Source organism: Cyanistes caeruleus, chromosome 2 (genome assembly GCF_971803275.1).
Source record: "Cyanistes caeruleus chromosome 2, bCyaCae1.hap1.1, whole genome shotgun sequence".
Classification (NCBI taxonomy): Eukaryota; Metazoa; Chordata; class Aves; order Passeriformes; family Paridae; genus Cyanistes; species Cyanistes caeruleus.
In genome coordinates this window covers 23,859,070-23,878,649 of record NC_141702.1, presented here as the reverse complement: position 1 = coordinate 23,878,649, position 19,580 = coordinate 23,859,070, and the positions used below count along the sequence as shown (strand labels likewise).

Here is a 19,580-nt window from a genome sequence, read left to right as displayed (position 1 = left end):
GATGACAACCCTTCCAGTGAAGAAATTTTTCCTAATATCCAATCTAAACCTTCACTGGTGCTACTTGAGGCCATTTTCTCTTGTCCTATAACTTGGGAGGAGCGATCAACCTCCAGCCATGTACAACCTTCTTTCAGGTACCTGTAGAGAACAATAAGGTCTTCCCCTCAGCCTCCTTTTCTCCAGAATAAACCACTCAGCCATTCCTAACAAAACCTGTGTGCCAGACCCTTCACCAGCTTAAACTGATAAATACATCACCTACAGAGGTTCATATAAACTGATTTGTCATTAGTGTGTACTGACCTTATTTCAATTCAAGTAAGAAAGCAGCAATATGAAAGGACTTGCAGGTTTCAGTATTTATTGCTAATTATTCAACATGCAATTTTTCAGAACTATTTAACTAAAGCAAATTGAACAGTGCTTAGATGAACATTACTTCCATTCACTGTAGCATAATATACACAAAGTCACATCAAATAAGCTTCAAATACACAGCCTCATTTGATCATTGTCCAACTCCTCAGCGATTTCAAAGTTTTCTTCATGATTGGTGCTATTTCTTCAATAAAAACAAAACAAAGAGACCGGTTAGGATTACAGCTATGAGCAACTTAAAATGGTATTGGTATAATATTAAGTGTATATTAGTAGACAGAAGGTTAAAACAATTAAATTGATCATCTTAGGAAATGCCACTTACTTTTGGTAGGCTTCTTTCCATTTTGAATCATGACACCTGAGCTAGAACTTATACTGTTGCCAGCAGGTAACAGATTTGATAATGTGTTATTTCTGTCTCTCATTTCCAGAATTCCTGTTCTTTTAAAACAAGTAAGTAAGCAAAAAGTTAGTATTTAATATTAAGCTTCAAGCAAATATAATTTGCTCTGGCTCATTTTGAAAAAAAAGAAAAAACAAACCAAAAACAACAGCCTGATTAGATATATTTAAGAAACTTTATACATTTCAAAATCATAAGATAATTCAGGTCAGAAGAGATCACAGATGAGGATCTTTTCCATTTTAATTCTTGAACAAATATTACATTTAAAAGATTTCATGTCTCTTATTAGTTTTTAAAATTAAAAGATCAGTTTGTGACAAACCAAAATGGCCAGCAATACCACTGTGATTCATATAGCCCTGTGCTCTGTTTCACACCTTGTGTTTATTTTCCTCTTTAAACACAGATGAACTGCTAACTAGCTCATTGACAGAAAATGAGGGCAAATACTTAAAACCAAAACCTCTGTAACTGACTAGCAAAAGGCACAATAACTAACTAAACATCATGTAATCCTCAATCAACAAGACAAGGACTGAGGCAGATACATATATAAAGCTGATGCCCCCTGTTAAAGACCATTAACCCAACATAGCATTAAAGTATCAGCACAACATCACCAAATGTAACAGCACTCGTACCACTGCAGGCTGAGTGAGAATAGCAGCCTTCTGAGGATCTGCATATCTGCATGCAAATCCTTAGCAGGATTTTTAGCTCCTGCAAGATCAGCTTCTCAAGTGAGAATTTCAGCTGTACAAATTCTGCAGCTTCAAAAACCAATAGGTCAAAGCAGTGAAGTTTAACTCATGCCTAAACAATCCCTTTGGTTCTCAAGAAGGCAAACTAACGACCCTCCTACAGCTTCTTTCATGTCTGACAAAAAAAAAAATCATGCAGGCTTGGTCTTCATCATTCAGCCACTGGTCCAGAGACTACTGGAGCACAAAGGACATATATACTTGCACGCTACTGTACTTGAAGCACCTAAACTGGAAAGGCAGGTCTGTCACAATACAGAATCAACCTCCCACAGAGCAGCTGAAAGCAAAAGTGCAACTCAAAGTGCCTTAAGCTACTCCCTTGGTGGGGGACTATATTTCCTTGGAAATTGCAACAGTATGGAAAGAACCTTAAAAACCTTACCAGATAAAGGCACAGTTATGAAAATTTATCTGGTTTAAAAGCCAAGTTTAGGAAAATTCTTACATCCAGACTGTCTTTCCTAACCCATACTTACAACCACCTTGATCAGCAAGGCTGTTTGACTAAGCTTCTGAAATTCACAGGGGAAAAGAAAGTATTAAAAGTTCCTGAGGTTCATTGTGGTTAGCTGTATCACACCAGGCAGCTGACTGGGATTTTATCAAAGCAGGAGAACATGTGAGGCTACTAGGCAGGTTTATAGACCCAAAACACCAACAATGGAATTGCCCTAGGTTGCCAAGCAGATTTAGTGCAATTTGGAAAAAAGAAACAGCATCCACTTATCCAGATGGGAAGGTGAATTCAATGTCACTTTTCAGAAATGTGCAATGACAATATACACATGATAGAGAAGTACACAAGACTTAAAATGCAAGTTTGTTTCTAGCTACTAGCCACTTAGAAAAGTAAATAGAGTTATTCAGAACTTGAAAATTATTTTTCAAGTACGATTTTGAACTGACAAAGACAGAAACTCAAATTAAAAGCATAGTACATGGCACTTACTTGCACTTTTCTGTGGGATGAAGCTGGATGACAGATCCTGCTGGCCCATGGATTTCTTGCTGTCGGCAAATGTTCCTAGCTGGTTTTGCTGCACCACTCACATAAGCCAATTTTACTTGCCTGCCTAATATAGAAGCAAGGAGCAGAGAATACATATCTGCTTTTCATGTCCTTTATGTCCAAAACTCTTTTCATTGCTGCTTAGAATCCTTAGTCCAACCAGTAAGGTATGACTTGCCTAATGCATAATATTTGCAGGATACACCAACATATTGTATTTGTGTTTACTTTGAAAGAAAATTTTAATTTAAGAGTAATGGTGTTTGTTCTTGATGATTTCTCCTGGAAGTACATCATTAGCATTCACTGCAAATAAATCACTAAACCAAACATATTGTCAAGAACAGCAGAAGAGATTGGGTTTTATAAGTGGAAGAGCTAACCAGAGATTTTACCTTTTGGTTTCTCAGACTGAGCTGAAAGAATATTTTTTGTAAGGATCTTCAGTTTTTCTTCTCTCTGATTAAACAGACTCCAGTACATTTCACGCCAAGACTCATATTCCAGAAGGCTCTCATTTTTGAAGTCTCTTTGGCAGTGTTTCTTCCACAAGTGGTCAGTCTCTTTTATAAACATCTAATTCGAACACAAGATATCTTAACTCAGAGATTTAAAAATAACATTCTCAAGAGTACCTGTTCTCTGAGCCAACAGGCACAACCCAAACCTTTGGTGGAAGAAGGTACAGAACAAATCCCACCGCAAGTGCTGACACAGGTACTCCCACCGTGGCTATACCATGCAGGGACACTGACTACAGCCTGGAAATCCCACAGCTTCAAGCAGCACAGCTGGAGTCAGTGAGCCATGCCTACAGGCTAGACTTGAGTTTGCAGCACAGGCTCAGGCCCCTTGGGCTCTCAACTTGAAGCACACAGAAGAAAGGCTAACTTGCCATATGAAGGACTGCACACTCAGAACATCAATGTCCAAGTGTGTCATGGAGCTCAGGTCCTGACAGGGTAGGTAAGAAATCTATCACACACATGAAATCTCACCCCAGCTACTTCCTGATCAATAAGCTTTGCAGGCTTACTAGTTTGCAACTTGAAAACAGTTGGTTCTGACTTTCCCAGGTATTTCAGTGGTAAATACTATCGGTCATCTTTTTGTCTTTCTTATGTTTAGAAACAGAAATACTCTTCTTTACACCCTGTCTTTCACTTAGTCATCAGTAGTAATTCTCCTGAATGTTTTAAGCTTGAGAGGGAGACTTGATGATGACAGCTGAATTCAAAGAAATTAGTATGCAAGAGACAGAAAACCAGTGCAGCTCGTGAAGTTGTGGAACTGTGGTTCCCCAAATTTAACAAGGCAGAATTTACCAGATTACATTTCTCTATTCGAAACAACTGCTCTGGTGTACAACGTGTTAGTACAGGCTCAAGAATTTCAAAGGGCACATCTCCTGCTTCTTGTAGCACTACAAAAGAGGACAGTACTTTCAGTATTGCACTTATTTTACTCCATAGATATCACCACTCAGTTCAAAAATAAAAACACAAGTTAATTTTAACTTTTAACTTAGCACTAACACAATATTCTTTGTCAGGCTATGAAAATATTTATAAATCAGCAGTTCCATACTGACTAGCAGTTATACTTGAGGATGGATAAAGCATCTTTGATTAGCTATTCCCCCATCTTTACTAATACTCATCACTTCCTCCTCTGCCTATGCAAGGAAGAAAATAATATCTTGATCACAACAAACATGGGGAGGGGGGAGGAGGGGCAGAATTTTTAGGACAGAATTTATACATTTAGAATTTTTAGGACATTATTTTAAGAAAACTTGGACCTTTAAAAATTTTTAACTTTCAAAACAAAGCTACATTTTAGCACAGTCATCAATCTATTTCTGCAAGGGCCTTTCAACCTTCTCCAAGTCACCATTTGTAGGGAGGGACAATATATTTTAGTAGGCCAGTGGCTGGCATGGAGAAAAACATCTCATACCCTTAGAGTGACAAGTGCTATACATCCCCTGAAGTACTCACACTCAATATTGTTGTGAAGCATGCGGACACACTGCTCATGCAGTGTAAGCATCTTCGAAAGGCAGACTGCCTTAGAGCCAGAGTAAACCTGCATTTTAGAGTTCAGTCTCTGTCCTGTGAATTGAACTATCTCACTGGCTTGCTGGGGTGCCTCTACAACAGGTGCTGCGGATGCTGCAAGCAAAACATCAGGCAGGTTTCACAATGCTTTAAACATTCAGCTCTGAGATAAATATATATTACTTTTACTTACATATACAAAATATTTTCTTAATACAAAGTTACTGTATTATAGCATGGGGCCCTTGCATATATTGTAAATTGCAAAAGTCCATTCACCATCATCTAACTCCAAGATGTACAATGCAAATGAGCTGCACCAAGTCAAACCACTCTTGCATTATTTATCTCCAGTCTACGTAAGCTCTATTCACATCTCGATTGCTCTGTTACCCATCTAAACTATCTTACTAATCCTCCGAGTTATCTTAAATAAGCCAGAAGCTGCAATATCAGCCATGTTTCAAGAGCCCAGTGGTAGGAAACCACTGAAACAACAGAAGAGTTGCTAGAGGAACCACTGGTACTTTATCTTAACTACCTATAATGATGCTAGTGGTTCCTATGCCAAAGCTAGACCTAGTGTCTCATATTTCTTTTACCTAAGAATTTCTGCTAAGGCTTTGCCTGCCTTAAGACATGAGTATAGACAAATGGAGCCTGTAGAACTGCCACTTGACTTATGCCTTCCCTAAGTATGTGGTAACCTTCCTCAGAAGGCCTTATAACTCCTTCAGCTTCAACATGATTTCTTCAGCTGAGAAAGCGAGGCCCTTCTTTGCCATGGACTATGGATAAGCTAATACAGTTTATTGGAAAACGGGATAAAAACATTTATATACAGAGCTGTAAAAACCTGCACTATTTCACAGTTATCACCCTTGTATATTACTTACCTGTAAAGTCTGCAGCACACAGGAGAGATGATTCTGAGATGCCTGGCAGAATTTTAGGTAGTGGAGTATTAAGAAGCTCTTGGAGGGATGCCACTTTGGCCTGTGCACAGTCAAGGAAAGATTGCTTCAATATTATAAATTTGGGGTTAACCAGGCTTAAAATAAGCTACAATAAACCCTCAAACATTTATGCAAATCCACAAATTAACCAGGATAACTAGAATTCTTGCTTTTCTACACTAAAATTTACTCACAGGATTACTTTTCAGTATATCCTTTCATATTCCACTTACCAAGGCTATACCATAAAAGGAACTTAGTGGAACGTCTGTAATTGGCACATAGATTAAGTAACACAGTAGATATGTAGAGCTAATGGGCTTTCAGATAAATCATTATTGAGGCATGCAGTGAATGAGGCAAAACTGCAAAATGACAAAAGTATAATTCTAAAAAACAACAGCTTTATACCAGGTCCTATCAAGTCTCCTAGATCACACTAAGCCATTTAGCTTAAAACATTTACAGCTAAACCCCTAAAAAAGGATTTAAAAATGCAGCAGCCTGTTAAGTATGGGTCCCTACAAATGGATCAGATGCAACATCTAAATTGCGTCTCAGGTGTCCTCCAATTGCAAGTCAGGCACTTACAGCCCAGAACTTGCATTCCCTGCATTTCATTTAAGTATCTATAGTAACTTTTTATAAATGCTTGAATATCTGAGTTTTTTCCTCAAACAGTTTATGTTACAGTATCATACATAAGCCTCTACATTAATATTTCCCCATCTAGGACAGAAGATACCACATTCAGATTGCAGCTCTTCCGTAAGAAAAAAAGCCTAAAGCTTTCACAGTGAAGATATAAATCTGAAGATAACTCTAATTTTTAGTGCACAAAAGGTCTTCATTTAAAGGTCTAATTAATACATATTTTTGCATACACATTTTCTCAGAGGAGCTACTTAAGCTTTTTGCATTTCAAGGGACTAGAACAGCTCAGATTAAGAATATGTATAATCTAGTTTTATATGGAATGCTGTGGTTTACTTTAATGCATTTAAAGAATGCTCAGTTCCACTGCAAACCTTAACATTCTCTATTAAAGAACCACAGTACCCGACAAAAGAACTGTTCTATACACAAAGAGCTGCAGCAGCCACAAACCAAGAAAAAAGGCCACAGCTCAAGAAAAAAGGTGGACATCTTTCCAAAGGTAACTGTCTTTGCATTTTGCAAGTCAAAGTCAGATAAGTTGGTAAGGATCAAACACTATTGTAATACTGGAAATAATGCTAAAAATACAAGTAATTAAATTGCAAACTGTATCCCTTTTTTTCTCCCCCATTATTGTAATTATTGGCAATTGCAATGCAGGCAATACATCAGTCATACAATTTGTTCCTTAAAATAAATACAGATAAATTTCACTGAAATTAAAAGTCCAAAGCACTTGTTTGACTGCAGTTTATCTGCTATTATCTCAACCCTGTAGTGGTTTACCTTTTTACTGGGAGTTTCTGACTGATCACTCCCACATTTTTTTACATATTCAACTCCCTCTTTTTCCTGAGAAAGTTTTGAAGTCTTTTGTGGTAATGAGCTGTACTTCTGTTCAGTGTACTTTTTTGGCTGCGCACCTGTAGAACAAGCCTTTCTCTTTCTTTTGTTGGTAACCTCATCATAAGTAAGATAAGATTCAAAAGACATAGTAGGGGGTTCAAATTCCTCCTCACTAGATGATTTGGCTTGGTCTTTTATGACAAGATTTTGTTTTGGTTTCTTCACACGTTTAGGATTTCTTTGTTTGGAAGCATCCTTACTAGGCTTTTCCTTCAGGGGTAATAAGCCTTCATTGGCTGCAGAGGAATGCTGCTTTTCTGAAATTTTCTTGCTCTGTTTGAACTCACTTTCTTTAGCCTGAGAATTGGTACCCTGGGAAGCATGCTTAGAACCACTGCTGCTACATTCTTTATTATCACATTCTTTTGGAGACTCAGAATTTGTACTTTGATGGGTCTTTTCACTATACATATGCTTCTTATTCAACTTTGGAGAAATGGGAGCACTACTAGAACTTCTAAAGGCCAGTACAGATGTTTCAGGATTCTCTGAAGACTTAATCTCCTTGGAAACAGAAGATTTCATCTCACATTTTTCATTTTCATTCTTTTTTCTTCCCCTGTGATCACTGAAACAATAAAAAAATTACATCCCATTCTGCAGCTGATGCTAAATTCTTAAGCAGTCTGTTTTTCCAATATTAGTAAAACTAAAAGCATAAAATCACACCACGTGTCACAGTTTCACAAAACCCAGAACTGAATTGTGCACTGTGTTCTAATTCTTCTATTAGCAGTACAGAATCATAGAGCTTTTTGGTCCAGCATTGCTAAATACTGAAACAAGAACTGATAGCAAAAGAAGTGAGGAGTAGGGATAAAATCCTGAACAGGAAAACAAAGCTGGCAGTACTATCGGCTTATAACATGCTGGATACCACTTTTCACAAAGCTTCCCTGTATACTTTATAGCAAAGACATGGTGCTTGAAATAACTAGGAGACAGAAAAATTTACAACATGCTCTGTAGGTGATACAGATTAACAGGTCAGCCTTTATGATTTGCTTATCACAGGTTCTGGTATTTTACTTTGCTGTTGTTTGAACAACTTCAGATTTAAAATGTACTATTTAATCAAACTATTTCCTTGGCGTTCTCAGCTCAACTGTCTGGAACTGAACACCACAAAACATCTAAAGTAGAGGGGGCCTGGCCATGGCAGTGGTGGCTGCTTCAGTCTCAAAAGAAACTGCATCTCATCACTGTGCCTCCTCCAATGTTGGAAGGCCCTCTCAGTCCACAAGAACATTACAAGAAAAAATTCTATACAACCACATCACTGGAGAGATGCATCATTTACCTCTGGGAAGAAAGAGCAAGTTTCCCAATTTCCTGAAGTGCAGAGCAGTGCCCATCATGGTTTAGTACTGTTTGCACCAGCTGGGACCTAACAACTTGTGCCAGTCACAAAAAGCAGCTGAAGTCAGAGTGCCAACTGGGCTAGTTGATCAATAATGGTTTCATTGTTTTCCTCATATTTTACAACTGCATTCTCATTTCTTGCATTAAATTCACATTCCAAGCCAATGTACATTTGTCAATCCAAGCACCTTCCTAAGTTTCCAATCAGTATTTTAAAATTACACTACAGTATAATTAAGGAAAAAAGTTCACACCTACCTTTTACTTTCTGGAGAAATAAGCTTTTTCCATTCTTTTAACAGACTCTTAGCTACATTCCCAGCAGTGGCATGTTCCTTAAAACTGTTAACTGTTTTGTCTATGCCAGTTTCCTGTTGAAGATAGTGCAAAAAAGGTGGGCAGAATAAATCACAACTCTCATCCCAAATAAAACCTCCTCTAAAACTGCTACAAACAGTATTAGCCTAGTATTCAGGGCAGTCCTATGACAGCCAAAGAATAAATGCCCTCTTTATACTGCAAACAGAATTGAAGGAAGTAGTTATTTATAACCGAATATGGGGAACAAAATGCAGGCTTAATTAAGAAAACTAAGATAAGTCATTTTCCTCCACTAAATGTACGTATTTCAGGAATTTCACTTCTCTCAAATGCTTAAACCCACAAAATGCCTAAATTCAAATTTCCTTTAGGCTTATGAAGTACATTTGAGCATATATGGTGGGCATGGTGTAATATAAAATACATCTCAACCAGTAGTACAGGGTTGAGACGTCAGAGCAGCCAATATCATTGTGTTTTCAAGTCTCACTCTAGTGAGTTTTGTTTAAGCAAAAATATCTTGCAGACTTTGAGTGTTGGTAGAATCACAGGTGATTTTCATCCCGTATTATCAGTAAGCATCTCTCATTCACAAACCCTCACTTTTAAGATGCACACAAAATATGGAATTCAGGAGGTTCACTGCAACCCATGAATGCTCTAACTAACTAGTCAAATTATACTCCTGTGAAGTCTGAGCTATACATATTACTCCCACATAATCAGCTCAGCCTGTAGAAAGGGCTTCCTTAAATTCACTTCAAGTAGATTTAGTTTATATATAATTTGAGCAACCTGATTTGGTAAGTCAGTTATTGCAAACAGATGGAAGAAATCTGGTGGGACTACTTCATAAAGCTATTTATGTTGTTCAAATGCATCAGAAATATGTGGAGCCCTTCGCTGTAAGACATCACTTTCCTCTATTTTACTTGAAGGCTTCCATCAGTCTGTCCCACTATAAAGCATGCAAACTTTCTGGGAACATGAGTCATCTGCAGAAACCCTTTGTCATTTTAAACAACTAATTGTAATATGAGATTATGTATTTTTATTGGAAAGAAAAACAAATATTACTTCATTTCAGTAGAAGTCTGCCTGTGTCTAGGCAGGCAAATGCCTTCACCTGAATAGGTCATCTAAATATCTTGGCAACTATATTTTTCCTCTTACTCTTCAAAGAATTCTCTCACAAAACCCACATTCCTCTTTTCAAAACACATTGTTTATAATAGCTAGAAGCTTCACAGACCAGTGTGCGAATATCTAATATAGAATTTGATAGGATGCAGCTTGGATAAGGATAAAAGAATCATTATATGGGATTCCTGCTCTTTAAATGCAAGAAACTAACTTCGAACTGCTAATGAAAGATAGAATTAGACAACTGACCTAAAGAATGGTTCACCCATATTTGCTTTAAGCATCGATCAAAGGCATTTTTACAGTGAAAAGAAGCCAACCTTACTAGGAAAGTGTCCTCTATATGCTCAGCTCCCTGCTCATTGTTGACATAATCACCCTATCACTGTTGACATAATACTGCATTTATCAAACTGGATGACCAGCTTTTGGAAAATTAATCTAACCAAACAGGATATAAACTCCAGATTACAAAATGTAACATGTTCACTACTTCTAGAAACACACATGTTGCATTTAATAATGTTGCATTTTATAATTATATATAACATATAATACAAAGACATTACATAGTAACTCACTATAGAAGAGTTTAATGTATTATTACCACTTACCACTAAAATATCCAGTGATAAATCCAAACCTTGTAGTACCTTAAGTGTTTTTATAATCTGTAAAGAAACATTAGATTAATTGCTTTAAATAAATACTTGGAAATCTTATTCTGTTCTTCTCATCCTCATTCATATATTTAATCAAAAAATACACAATAGTGTTAAAAGAAACATCCAGCAACTCCTGGAAAATGTAAGCACTCCTTTACTGCACATCAGGGCAGTGTTTGCAGTCTGTGCAGTGAATCAGTACCGTCCTGCCAACCCCTCAATTTCAGTAACGACAGAAAAACCAGCAGATAGTTTGAATTTACTGCTACAGAGATTACAGCAAAAAACCAATAATACAGAAGTAGAGGCTACATAATACAGAATAATACAAAAGTAGAGGCTACATATACATGCCTACTCATCCTGTAGCAGTGGCCCTCATTTGCCACAGAGCCAGTACAAAAGCTGCATTATGCCAAGCCACCAAGCAAAAATCAGCAAGTCTCACAGTCATCAGCACTACTCCATCAATCCAGGCCAAGAAAGGACAATAGAGCTGGTGCGAGCCCAGACTGCACAAAATAAGGTTTTGAAAACATAACTGCAATTTGAACTTTAACAAAACAAGCTTGAGCAAGCACAACTTTTCTTTTGCACTGTCAAAGCTTACACCAGTTACAAAACTCAACACTTCCATAAAAGCAGAAAAGATTTTTTTCATATACAAAATGTTCATCTGCCTATGAGAAGTGTTTTAATAACAAAGATGTCTCATTTATAAGCAGAGTATAAGTTTCAACAGCAACATAATAAGCCAATTTGTTTCGCAATGGGTATATAATACCCCAATCTTGCAGCTAACCATACAGAGCAAATTTGTCTTATCTTTCTGTCATCATTTAAGAATGGCATTTGCCAATTTAGTATTGCCACTAAAACACTCACAACCACACACATGAAACTATGTTATGGAGACAATAGGATTAGTGTACAACTGAAATTGCAGCATTTCATAGGGCTTTCACAAAGCCTGAAATATAAGACAAGTGTTTCAGATCATTGACACTTCTCAGTGTAACAGCAGGAACACAAAGCACACTACCCAAAAACCTTCTGATAACAATAACAGCTATATTAATTTAAATAACCGACAAACTGTCATTTATTACATTACATACTGCTTCTGAAATGGCATTACAGAAGGTGGAAGAGGTACTAAAATATGAGCAGCAAGCTCAAAGAAACAATTTACAAATTGCACTCAAGGCATATACATTGTTCTACTGCTGATCTAAGTTTAATTGTTCCCATAATGCATTAGAGTAGTGGAATCCCACATTTCACACTGATTTTTATTGTGTTCAGTGGGCTCTATCCACACTCCTGGCATATAGTTCTTCTCTAAATCCTCCACCCTGAAACAGTGCTTCCGAGTCGAGACAAGCACAGGAAAAATGCTTCACAGCCTGGGAAAATCTGAGACAAGGTAAGACATACACCTAGGACCAGAGGTAACAAATCAGATGTCTCCCACAAAGTTCAACTAGCTACAGAATGGCAGGATACCTAAAAAAAAAATTAAATATAATAAACGCTTCCTTATCAAGATCTCAGAACCAGCACAAAAGCCATATGAAGTTCTGCTTATCTTAAAGAACTCCCCAAGAAAAAAAGATTACTCACAATGTTAACATAGTTTCTAATGCTCCAGATGGTCAGCGTCAAGTTCATTCACTTTAATTAAAAGAATATATCCTCATTGATTTAATTTATTTTGCAATGAAAAAGGAAGAAACCCACTGCTGACACACTATATTGTGATATTTAGCATGTCTAGATAATCAAGCACTGCAAACCACTGGGAATAAATCCCACTTATTTTGCCAGAGACAAATTTATTTGTGGAAGAATAATCAATATTAGGGGATGTTTTCATCAAGATACAAAGAATAGAGGCTTTGAACAGTTCCTCTTGATGGATTTTGGACTAAGTTAACTCATAAAGCCAAATTTATTTCAGAAGAAAAAATTCAGCAAGCAGGCAATTATTATACATCTTCAAACCAACAGGCTAAATTACAAAAGTACCTAGATGACAAGCATGTTCAAAAGCAGACAACAAATGTTAATGAAAAACAAAACTTTCAAAGTTTTCTAAACTACAGACCACACTGCTAATTTTGGTTACTTAAAATGTATATCACATTTGGAAAATTAAGACAAATAACACTGTTTCATATTAAAAAATAGCAAAAATGGATCAGACATACTGATAAAGGTTTTAGAGGTGATACCAACCACTTAGAAGCAGGGAACAGCCCAGGCTGCAGGCGAATCAGCAGCTCTGCATGTACAGGACTAGTACAATACTCTATTCTGTAACTGGACAAAGTAAATGGCTGCATCCAGCCTGCCAGTAGGAATCACATCTCCAAATTATTGGGGGGATTTAGAATCAAGCTCACTTACAGACACAATCAGAATATAAGCAAATATAATTTGCGGCAAACATCTGTAGCATCAGAGAAACTTTGTATTTATCCTACTGGCTAGAGATCTCTTATTTCTCTGCCAAAGACAAAGCACAAATACCAAGCTCCAGTATCTATCAGGCTTTGGAGAAAGGTATACTGTGAAGCACAAGACACAGCAAAGTCTGTCACCAAAACCAGAGCTTGCTAGAAACACAAACTTTGATGTCATGATACCTATATATACGATACTATTATAATTATTCCATAAAATAAGGCAATATGATGAAGTCTGTTCTGAGCAGACCTCCAAAAACAAAACACAGACTGACTATTGAGGGATCTTTCTCTAACCATTTCTTTCACCATGGCATCTGTGGCCTATCTAGCTCTTATCTCACTAGACTGGGTCTGGTACTTCCTTTACAGAAGACCACCTATATATACACAATACATATGTATTCTATATACACACAATATATACACAAACCTCCACTGGTTTTCAGACTGTTTTATTTCACATACCACTATCAGCTATATCCTCATGGAAAAACTCAATTACCTTTAAAAGAGACTGTAAACTTCATAGAAAAAAGTTTGGAAAACACTTATCTTCATATACAATTCCTGGACTAGTCTACATAATTCTTAAATACTGATCTATAAAAAATGATCAAAATCCTTTAGGACTGGGGATTTTTTTCCATAAAATACATTCCAAGAAAAACCAAGGTCTTTATGCAATATAAACAGGCAAAGCCTTATGGACAAACTGAAAGTGGGCACCCACATCGTGGGCATGAGACAAAAGCAAAGATGACAGTAGGAAGAAAAGCAAGCAAAGATGCAGGGAAGAAGGGAAAGCAGGCTGGAATTTGGAAAGCGGGGATCAATGGTAACGAGTAATGGGAAAGAAGCACGTAAGCAAACAAAAATTTCCAGGACCAAAACTGAAAGCAAAGTCATAACAGCTGGGTTTGGTCATTTCCCAATACACCAGTGTTGCTCCACCATCCTTTATACAAGCATTGTACAGTCTATTCTTACTTTCCTATCTGAGCCTGGAACCTCAGGAAGGACGGAACCCAGGTTCCCAGACCATCTGTCCTCAGGGGACTGACAACATTTCTCTACAGTAGCTCCTGTTTTCTCTCTTTCCTCACTCAATAGGTGCATTTCTCTTTCAAAGAGATCCCTACGATTCTTTAGCTTATTCTCATCTATAGCAGAGCCTGTGAAATTCTATCAACTCAATAACTTCTGGCTAAACTAGACAATTCATTTGAAAGAGCACCAGGTCTTCAAGGAAAACACCGTAGAAAAACCCAACTCTGTCCCTAGCAAATCATCCCCATGCTCTCAGCTAACAAAAAAACACCAAAAAAACCCTCCAAAATATCAAACAAAAAACAAACAACCTCCCCACAAAAAAACACAAATAAACAAACACAAACAAAAAACAAACAAAAAAAATGAGCAAAAAACCCAAACAAAAAAACCCAACACAGCTGTTCTCCTAAAACAATTGCCTAGTTTTGTTTTCAGCTACTAAATCTAGTGATCTGTTAATTATACTAAAGGAGTTTTCTTCCAATCATCTCACAGAACACAGAAATAAATGTAAATACTAATTGCATACTTTACCTTGGCTCTTTAGTTTCATTAAGTTATGTTAGCCAGAGCTACAGCCGTTCTCTAGCTATCTTATTATCTTTTCCAGCTTGGCCAGTGCTGTTTTTAAAAGCAGTCCTCAGAACAGGACATAATATTCCTTTAATTGTCTCTCTAGTGCTATATATCAATAATAGCATAACCCTGCTAAGCTACCCAAGGATAGCATGTACTCCAAAGCCACTGCACTCTACTGCAATTTCATGCTCAACTGGTAATACATCAGAGCTCCAAATCATTTTCTGAGTCAATGCCTTCCAAAATACAGTCTCCTATCCTGAGTGACCTATATTCATAGCTCCTAGCTGTGACTTTCCACTGAGCCATGGTAAAACGTGTTGCTCAAATGAATGTAGCCTCTTATTTTTATAAATTTGGTTTCTAGAAGGGACACTCTTAATTTGATAGAAATTACTTCAATATTTGCTGTCTTCTAAATTGAGAAAGATTTCAGTGGCATTATGTCACGAAGAAATGTATAATCACACTCCTACCCCCCCAAAAAACACCACAAACCCACAACCCAACATTGTTTCCCAATTATGTCTGGCACTTATTTTTGGTGAGTGCAACGGAAATCAGTTTTATGTATTACATCAGTGTCATACAGAAGCAAGTGAAATGCCTTGAAGCTCGCATATATTTACGACAATTTGTGTCAGACAAATTCAATTTGAGATAAATTTGTCAGAAGGTATCTATGTAACATCTCATTGCGTGGTGTGGATCATAGCACCACCCTTTAATTCTTCATCAGTTACATCTTAACATCATGCAGCTGTTCATTGCTCCTTTATGGTCAATGCCAATGAAGACCATTTCACTGACCTTTAACTACTTTTTTCCCCTGTATCTTCCCTAGAACTACAAGCATCGTTTAATACCTGTTCTTTCATCAATTCTCTGAAAACTCAGTGGGTAGCTATCAAACCTCACACATTAAGAAGCTTTTGAAATGGACAATTTATGTTCTGCATGGTTATCAAGAATTTTTTAGCAATATTAAAAAGTCCAAAGACAGAGTATTCTCAGTATGGAACAGAAGTATTTGACAACATTTGCCTACATACATCTGTAATACTGATTTTTAATTCTTTGCACACATTTCTAGACCTCTCCTCTTTGCCTTTAAAGATACTAATCACATAATTTCTGTTACTACATTCAACTTCTCTTAGGAGTACCTTTCATGACTGGCAATTTACAGCTATCAGTTTCCCACTTTCCCCGCCACTCCTTAGGCCCTGTTACCTAAAAATACTTCGATTTCACTAGACAGTTTTACCAGGGACAGAAGTGCTGCAGCACCACCATTAGCTCCATTTTATGCAGCACCTACTCACAGTTATGCTACATAAAAACATTGTATCTGCACCCTTAATGAACACAAGTCAGCCAAAGCCATTCTTATTCTTCACTTTAGTAGAAGACTTTGCAACTTGCTGGTTTGGGATCACTTAAAAAAACCTAACTACCTATTGAATTGTTTCTTTTATTTTCCTTTGCTACCTCTCATTCAAATAGCGTATCAACACTAATCCCAAGTACAAATTCAGGCACTGTAATAGCTGATCATTTCTGGAGCATAGAAAGAGATCTTAGGTTCATTGAACTGCAAATTAAAATTTCGGAAGAAGCACCTGCAAAGATATTTGCATTTTTGACAGATACTGTCTACATCACAGGCATTTAAGAAGATAAATCACTATTGGCTATGAAAATCAGTATGTCCTCTATATGCATACACAGATACTTTGAAAACACACTGTAGACATGATTAATAGCTAAGCTTCTCATCAATTACCAAATACTATGCCATTTTTACTGCTGCCCTCTGCCTCCAACCACAAATTTGTAACAAGTTTTAATGCCTTTGAAACCCATCAAGGTAAAAGTGTCCTGTATTTTCAAAGCGAATGTGACCCTCAAAAAAAAAAAAAAAAAAAAAAAAAAAAAAAAAAAAATTTAAAAAAACACCCAAACCAAGCAAAAACCACATCACTGCTTTGAATACACCTTCTTCAGTCAAATATTATCTATTATTTCATAAAACATTGAGGCCAATTTGGTCCACGCTGCTTTGCTTCCATTTCCTTGGGAGTGCTCAGAGAGCGGTGCGTGCCTTGGTCCCCACACATGGGGGTGTCCCCAAAACCTGGGACTGTCCTCTTTGTGCCTTGGTCCTTCCTGCCCCACAGCCTGGGACTGTCCTCTCTGCACCTTGGTCCTTCCTGCCTCACAGCCTGGGACTGTCCTCTTTGTGCCTTGGTCCTTCCTGCCCCACAGCCTGGGACTGTCCTCTTTGTGCCTTGGTCCTTCCTGCCCCACAGCCTGGGACTGTCCTCTCTGCACCTTGGTCCTTCCTGCCCCACAGCCTGGGACTGTCCTCTCTGCGCCACCGGAGCGCGGCGCAGCTTCAGTACCTGCTCTGATCTCGCTCCCCGCTCATCCCCGCCTGCTTCAGGCGTCCCTTAGTTACTCCTCGCAGCTACAGAGCAACCCGGCCACTCCACAGCGGTTTCATAAGAACAGGGCGTGACGGCCCCCGCTCCTCTTTGACGCGTGCCGTTAAAAGCAAGCAGAAGCACCTATTTGGCACAGAAAAGCTCGTATGAACACTCCAGAAATAACACTCCAGCAGCGCCGCCTTTGGCCCCCCGGCCGGCTACCTCCACAGGCTCCCGCGCACAGCGCAGCCGCTCCTGCAGCTCCTGCAGCTCCAGCGCCCAGCGCGCAGCGCTCCGCCCCTCCTCCGCCATGGCGCGGCCGCCGAGGCCGCTCCGCCGCCGCCCGGCCTCCTTGTAGCGGCGCCCGCTCCGCCATTGGCCGTGCATCCCGGCCGGGCTGGTTGCTCGCTACCCAGCTACCGGCAATAACAGCGCGGACCGTGTGCTTTTCTCTGCTCCGGCGGGCTCCATTGGAGCGCACAGTGCGGACTGAGCAAGCACAGCGTAGCGGCGGTGAGCCCTGGAGATGAGTCAGGGAGCGGCCTGCCCAGGGAGCGCCTGTGCCCCTGACAGGGCGGGCCGGTCGGGGCGGCCGTGCCAGCCTCGGGAGCTGGCCCGGGGAGGCCCTGTCCCGCCTGCGCCAGGCGGGAGACGAGCAGTGTCGCTTGCTGGTGCACATCTGGCCTGTTATCGGCAGTAACCCCGAGTCCCCTGGCATGGCTGGTGACTTGTGCGTGGCACCGAGGCTGCCCTGTGGGAGGGTGCCTTGCGTTGGAGCAGCGAGGCCGAGCCATGGAGCCGCGAGTGGCGCCCGCAGGCAGCCCACTGCAGTCCTGGCTCGGGCTGAAGGGGACATCCTTTTCTTTAGGTCCTGCCTTATTTACAGCCTGATGCCTAATGCTTTTTGCTTCTTTTTGCTTAGGGGACTGAGCACTTACGGGCCCTGCAGCTTTCAGCAGGGCTCTCCCATGGATTACCTAAAAAGCTCATGACAAGGAATCAGTCTTTGTGCTGTGCGAACTGAGCATCTGAAACGAGGTCTCTGCCTTGGAGCTTGCTGGGATTGAGCGTGTGCTTGTAAGATTCCCAGGCTGAATGAGTTCCTCTTAAAAAAAAAAAATCTGTGTAGAATTTCCTGTGAAGTTACTATAGGTAGAATGAAAACAGGTACAAAGAACACCTTTCTTTCTTTAAAGTGGTCTTTGATGGGAAAAAAACTGCATCCAGTCTGAACCACAATGGAATTTCAAGTAGGCAAAAGTCTTCTATTTGCACGTTAGGATACTCTTGCAAAATAGATTTTATTACAGCTTGGTGTACTTTATAGCAAATTCATCAGTGGAGAAACCAAAATAGCTGATAGGGCAATACAGTAGATAGAGCACTCGGGTTGGAAATGAAAAAATTAAATCCAGGTCCCTGATGCAGACTGTCTCCAGTTACCAAACACATGTTTTTATTTTACAGAAATAATTAACTTGTCTTCACAGTATGTAGAGACTTCATCAACCTTACCTTAAAATAGGCCATTCACAACTAGTTACTCTTCAGTTTTCTGGCCCAAATAGTATAACATTATTTACTAAGTAGCATTTATGTGAAGAAGTTTTCAGAGAAATTCAGCCCACATCAGCATTATTATTAATGTCATTGAGTAGGGAAGTTGAGATTATTTGATTGAAGCTGGAATTGCCATATGTTGTTTGATAATAATCAAACTACTGGATCTCTTGGGATGAGGAAGATGTTCTTGCTGCCCAATTATTCTGAAAGATCATGATGTCATAACAGCAAAGACAATATTTAAAATCTCAGAAGTTTTCCTAGAACATGAAAAATATTTTTAGCCTGGACCTGACTGAAGCATTTTTCGTATTGCTTGTCATAACTGTCAAGAGGAAAGAATTCAAAGTTTACTCAGTCCTTCAAAACTGCAGCCAGTGTTGATTATTACAAGGATTGTTTTTCTTTGGCATAGATGTGTGACTCCTCTTAAGAAGTGGGCTTGACATACACACAAATATAGCTCCAAAAATTGCTCTGCCACTACGTGCGCAAGGGTTGTGTTGTATCATCAGCTCTGCTGAAGGCTTGCAAACTCTTCTCACCTTTAAAGGACCTCCCTATGCCCTACTGGCAGTGCTTAGTGAGTTTCCAAAGAAAGACTGAAACCAGAAAGAGAAGTAGGCTTTGTCTGAGCTCAGGAGAAGAGCCTGGTGAGAATTTTGGGATGGATCAATGAGGTTTGACTGGGGAAAACCAGGCAAGGAAGTGGGAGCAAATGATTGAGTACAGGGGGAGTATAATCATTTTTGATCCTGGTATTAGTTACTTTTAAAAGACTTTATTGTGTGCTAATTAATGCAAAACGACAAAGACTACTTCCAAGACCAGTTTGTGTGCCACACAATATCCAAG

General features: G+C 39.0%; 2 protein-coding genes across 3 annotated transcripts in view; one reads left to right on the top strand and one right to left on the bottom strand.

The window, feature by feature from the left end:
- Positions 1–347: 347 nt before the first annotated feature.
- LOC111925878 (elongin-A-like) lies at positions 348–17,549 on the bottom strand. Its single transcript, XM_023922488.2, has 11 exons — positions 17,385–17,549; positions 10,583–10,639; positions 8,763–8,875; positions 7,023–7,710; positions 5,520–5,619; positions 4,564–4,737; positions 3,889–3,986; positions 2,959–3,139; positions 2,504–2,627; positions 707–825; positions 348–565 (listed from the first exon to the last, which is right to left on the bottom strand). Exons 1-11 carry the CDS (start codon positions 17,547–17,549, stop codon positions 504–506), a joined length of 1,881 nt encoding a protein of 626 aa, XP_023778256.2. The 3' UTR covers positions 348–503.
- The window catches only part of KLHL31 (kelch like family member 31), a 17,872-nt gene continuing 15,425 nt past the window's right edge, over positions 17,134–19,580 (top strand). The window contains exons 1-2 of one of the 2 annotated variants that reach the window (XM_086876089.1): positions 17,134–17,675; positions 18,085–19,378. The gene's annotated coding sequence lies outside the window, so the exon portion shown is untranslated. Of the gene's footprint in view, positions 19,379–19,580 lie in introns of both variants that reach the window. The other variant, XM_086876088.1, reaches the window with a different exon arrangement.